A 5869-nucleotide genomic window follows, 5' to 3' on the forward strand; every position below is an offset into this window, starting at 1 on the left:
TGTGTGTGTACTTGGATGGGTTAAATGCAGAGCACAAAATCCGAGTATGGGTCACCATACTTGGCCACACTTTCATAAAATAATAAGAAAAGAGTATAGTTTCTTTTCCAGCACATTTGTAGAATATGTGTTGTAGATAACACTTTATAATGAGTTTACACTGATAAAGTACTTACAAATAACAAACTATTAGTTTATTGTTAATTCATAGTTTATAAACTGTAGTTAATACATTCATAGACTCTATACAAATAGTGATTTTTTCATTCATTATCACTGCAATTACCACAATTATTATTGTTTATTTACCTCATAATAAAGGAATTGTTAAGTGTAATAAGGAGTGACTAGTTTTTTCACTTTAGATTAGGTCACAGAAAATGTCATTAATTAAGTGCTTTAAACCAACCTTTATTGAACACTAATTGCATTCATATTCACTGTCCCCTAAAATGTTTACAAATACATTAAGGACACACACACACACACACACACACACAGGGACTCTTCTCTCTCTCTCTAGGTTTCTGTGATGGGTAGGTTTAGGGGTAGGGTTAATTGACCGAATATAAAAATATGCAGTTTGGACAGTATAAAAACCATTACGCCTACAGATATACTTTATGTAAAAGTAAAAGGTTGGTTTAAAGCACTTAATTGATGACATTTCAACATTTCCTGTGACCTAATCTAAAGTAAGAGCTATTTATGTTAACAAAGCATTATCTGACTCTTTACATATGAGTTAATTAAACATTAACAATTTGGTTGATTACAGTGATAATGAATGAAGAACTTACTATTTGTATGGAGTCTGTTAATGTATTAACTACAGTTTATAAACTATGAATTAACTATAAACTAATAGTTTGCAAATGATTTGTAAGTACTTTATCAGAGTCTATAATAAAGCATTACCGTGTTTTACATTCATCATTATATCATTTGTACCATTGACAGGCTGCTTTGAGGAGGCTTGCAGCTGAATGTCCAGACAGTATTGGGCCCACTGACCATCAACAGCTGATTAAGCCCAGACTGGTGGACTCTTTCCTCTTGTGCTCCAACATGGAGGAGAGCTTCGTCTGAGAGGCTCTCTGAATTAAAGGGGGAGGGTGGGGTGTAAGAGATTTTGTGCAATTTGATCAATGTATTTATTTGTTACCAAAAAAACCCACCTTGGTTGATCTGTATGTTTTTGTACACAACCTCCAGCCATCTGGTAGAAATATAACATGAATCATGCATGACTGAAATTTTAAAAAGGCCTGAGTATTATTTATATCAGTCAGGGATTTAGAGAAATCATACATAATAAAGAAGTACTGACAAAATTAATCAATTAATTAATTAGCTATTAATTGTGCAATTGTGCTTGAAGATCCAAACATTTTAAATGTAACACTGTGCACATTTCCTATTCACATGAATGTAAATGGATGTGTGATAATACACGTTGGTTCAGCCTATATAATGCTGAAAACTATTTAAATAGTCAAGCAAATAAGCATGTCTTGAATAAAGCTAAATTCTATTGAAAGTGGGTTTATGCTTAACATCAGTTAGAAATATTGACAGATCACCATAACACAGTAAAATCCAGAGTGTTAAATTAAAACTGCTCAGAGTTTTATCACATTAAATCTCCAAATGAATGTAGAAACAATATAAAGATGATATATTATAAATGTAATGTGCTTCAAAGGCATCTTTAGGTAACACTTTCTATGAAGCCCGTATTTATAATACATTATAAGGGTATTCTTAAGGCATTATAATGAATGCATAATGCATTATAAAAAACCTTATAATATGTTGTATCAGCTCATGAATATTCATAAGAACAGTTTTAATATATTATAATATTTACTTATTTGTGGTTATAGCTTTTAAGAGTATGATGATTTATAACACAATGAAGACGTTGCATCCACTTTTACAATGGATTATATTTCTCATAATTATAATGTATTATAAGTCTCATATATTGCCATTTTTCTTATGCTGCTTTACTTAAAGCAGTCAAAGACCACTTATAAGTACACAGTAAATTCCCGAGTGTTAAATGAACACTGCTCGGAGCATATATGGTCCCACTCTACTCTAAAAGAGTGTTGAAGTAAAACTGAAGCAGTGTTCAAGTTAATGAGATAATTATGTGATTAATTAAGTGCTGATTGAGCATTAGTGATGAACAGCTGCTGTTAACAAGCAGAATCACTGAAGAAAAGAGAAACACAAGAACTACAACTGACTTCAGCCACAGACTTAGATAAAATCAACTGAAATAAAAGACATTAAATCTCTCAAGAGCTCTGCAGAAGATGATTAATCATCTCCACAAACAGCATCATTTTCTCCTCCAACCGTAAAATCATCCGACATCGTTGTGTTACCTTTTTTTGTAAAGGGCAATTACTTTTTTTGAATGTTCGCTTTATAAACACTGGGTCGGTACTTCCGCCTACGTCATGCGTGACCTTACCAATATTGCCTAATAAAGACGCGCATACGCATCGCAGAACTAATGCTAGCTGAGCATTTGTGGTTAAAAAGTATATCAATATTATTTTTTAAAAGAAAATGACTGATCGTTTTGCTAGATAAGACCCTTATTCCTCGGCTGAGATCATGTAGAGCCCTTTCAAGCTGCATTGAAACTGCATTTTGGACTTCAAATCGTTGGCCACCATTGAAGTGCACTATATGGAGAAAAATCCTGGAATGTTTTCCTCAAAAAACGTAGGTTTTTTTTGCGACTGAAGAAAGAAAGACTTGAACATCTTGGATGACGTGGAGGTGAATAAATTATCAGGAAATTTTTATCCTGGAAGTGAACTTATCCATTAAATACAATGTTCAAATGTTTGGGAATTGAGGATATTCACTGTTAAAGTTTGCAAGCAAAATCTTTGTCCAATCTTGCTTGATTCAAGACTTCAGATGCTCAGCAGTCTGTGATCATCGTTGACTGATTCTCCTTTTCATGACTGGTCATACATTTTCAATAGGACTCAGATCTGGACTGTAGGCAAGCCAGTCTAGCGCATTCACTCTGAAACCACGCTGTTGTGCACATGCAGAATAAGAGCTGACATTGTCTTGATCTAATAATCATGGCCATCACATGAAAGATGTCATCTTGATGGCAGTATATGCCTCTGTACAATCCAAATATATGCTTCCATGTCAATGGTACTTTCACATATATGCCAGTCACCCATGCCGTTTGCTCTGCTGTACCCCCATACCATGACAGACGTTTGCTTTTGCTTCTGTCACTGATGAAAGTCTGGATGGTCCCTTTAGTCTTTGGGACTGAGAACTCGACATCGATTTTTCCAAGAAACAAGCTGGAATGTTGGACTCAGATGAGCTCTGGCCCAGAGAACCCCACGGCATCACTGCATAGAATTGATGTATAGCTTTCTCCTAGAGTAATAGAGATTCAAGTTGCATTTCTGGATGCAGCAGCAGACTGTGTTCCCTGTGAAGTGAATTTATTAATATTTACAAAATGCATTCAAGTTAGTCAGTGAAAACTTTGGAATTAACAAATCACATGTTCTTGATTTTATTGCGTTTTACAAAATGTCCCAACTTTTCTGGAATTGGGCTTGTAGTTGCTTGGTACATGCCAATTTATTCAACTACAACCTGATTTTAAATTAATTTTTTTAAGTGTTAAATAAGTTTATATTATTACACATAATTTTAATTAATAAATAAATAAAATAATAATTAATATTTGGTCTGACATTAAACTGCAACTAACTGGGTGAAATTGATCAACTTCATGAACTGTCTGAATCCATCAATATTGAGTGTAACAACACTTACTCTTCTTCCTGTAAAAAGTGATTTGTGCTTAAAAAGCTAAATATTTAGAATGTATTTTGAGATCACGTTCATAATCTTGTTTTTGAGATTCACCTTATGGGAAGGGCACTCATACCTTAGTGTTGACAGACAGGAGCACATGTGCAATGACAGGTAGGGGACCTACGGCCTACCTTTCCTCTGTCAGCATAGTACCTCATTTAGTCCAAACCATCCTACCATTCAGTCAAACTAAACTTCTGTTAAATAAACTATTTTAAAATCGGTGGTTCTCAAGTCCAGTCCTGGTACTCTGTACATTTTCTTTATAACACACCTGATTCAGATCATCAGCTCATTAGGAGACAGCTCCATGAACTAATTTGAGTTCGTCAGATAAGAGAGACTGTAACAGAAGGATTAGGCGGTGAGAGAATCCACTTGCACTCATGACTTTAAGAAAATACAAAAACAGAAATCCACACAGGAAAGGCCAGGAAACAGGAACATCCACAGAACAAAGCCTTCAAACAACGACCAGCAAAAACAAATGAAAACCAAGCCGTATAAATACCGTATTGGCCCGAATATAAGACGACCCTGATTATAAGACGACCCCCATTTTTCCAGATGTACCTTTTGTAAGGGAAACAGGTCAATTTAGCTCAAAGGGAATCATTTAAAGGGGTCATATGATGCGATTTCAATTTTTCCTTTCTCTTTGGAGTGTTACAAGCTCTTGTTGCATAAAGAAGATCTGTAAAGTTGCAAAGACTAAAGTCTCAAATCCAAAGAGATATTCTTTATAAAAGTTAAGAGTCAACCACACCTACCTAAAACGGCTCGTTCTAACACGCCCCCACATATCTACGTCACTATGTGGGAAGATTTGCATAACACCGCCCAAATGTTCACGCAAAGAACGAAGGCGTAACTTTTATTCTCGCTGTAGTATTGATGCTGCCACCATGTCGTGAAGACGCTGTGTGCTGCGTTGTGAAAGCGACGATATCCGCTTCGTCATGCCTAGAGCTGATCTGTGCTGGTCGCTGAGGAAATACATCAACTTAGTGCTGCTCAGCTCACGCTGGCCCGCCGCCGGCTGTTCTGACTTACAGTCTGTAAGTACGTTTTCATTTCAAGGATTTGCTACTGATGATTCAAACGCGAATTTTGAGCAGTGTAGAGTAATGTTAGTGCTTGTTTGTCATTTCTGATCACAAATGCAGACATGGTTTTGTTTACGTGGCGCGATGCAACGCAACACGTAAAAAGTAAATATAAGTTATTATAATCCGTAATTACGTCCCCACTGGATGCAACAAAAGCCTCGTTTATAATGGGTTTTATAAAAGGTGATGACTGGTGACTAGAAAAAGGCAAAAAAGGGTGGAAGAGGGTGATCTGATGGTGTCCTGAGTATTTAAAATGGGCTTTTGGACACCTCCCAAATGGTGTTTTGACCAATTAGATATCGTCTTTGCTGGGGTGTTGTATATTTCTCCTCCCAATTCATAAATCAAAATGTTATCTCATCAGGCACATGGTCCGAGTTTTAACGCTCTTGCAGAGTATACTTTTAGACATGATTTCTATAACAACAATATGATACATTTGACAAAGAATTGATTGGAAGAAACGTTTCAAGCAAGAAGATTAGATTTATTCCCTTTGAATTACTGCAGTTTAGCTCCATTCAGCTAACGGTGACTGAGATTCCCTGCCGGGAGTATAGCTATTGAAAGGCACTGGAACACGCAGTGAAATCAATCCAGCTATAAACAAGGCATTACAAAAATGAGGAACACGCTCAATTTCTACCTTATTGTACGATCTCAGATGTTAACTTTAAGTTCACTTACTGCAGTTTAACAACGGAGAGGCGGACTCGCGTTACAGCCTTCTCTGCGTTCAATCAGTTCATTCATTCAAGCGGTCGCGCGCTGCTTACGTCTCACACACACACACACCGTCTCGACTCAGAATCTTCTAATCTTTCATCCGCGCAATGGAAAAGATGAAATAACTTGGTTTATGCTCACAATTTAGA

The 5869-nt window shown here is 36.2% G+C and overlaps 1 protein-coding gene across 2 annotated transcripts in view; it reads left to right on the top strand.

The window, feature by feature from the left end:
- The window catches only part of LOC107657340 (protein inscuteable homolog), a 147374-nt gene extending 145815 nt beyond the window's left edge, over window positions 1-1559 (top strand). The window contains exon 13 of one of the 2 annotated variants that reach the window (XM_016445385.1): window positions 961-1559. In XM_016445385.1, coding sequence (XP_016300871.1) covers window positions 961-1089 — 129 coding nt within the window. In that variant the 3' untranslated portion in view covers window positions 1090-1559. The remainder of the gene's footprint in view (window positions 1-960) is intronic. The other variant, XM_016445386.1, reaches the window with a different exon arrangement.
- The last annotated feature ends 4310 nt before the right edge of the window (window positions 1560-5869 follow it).

The sequence above is a fragment of the Sinocyclocheilus anshuiensis genome, unplaced genomic scaffold (assembly GCF_001515605.1).
Source record: "Sinocyclocheilus anshuiensis isolate Anshui unplaced genomic scaffold, SAMN03320099.WGS_v1.1 scaffold191, whole genome shotgun sequence".
Classification (NCBI taxonomy): Eukaryota; Metazoa; Chordata; class Actinopteri; order Cypriniformes; family Cyprinidae; genus Sinocyclocheilus; species Sinocyclocheilus anshuiensis.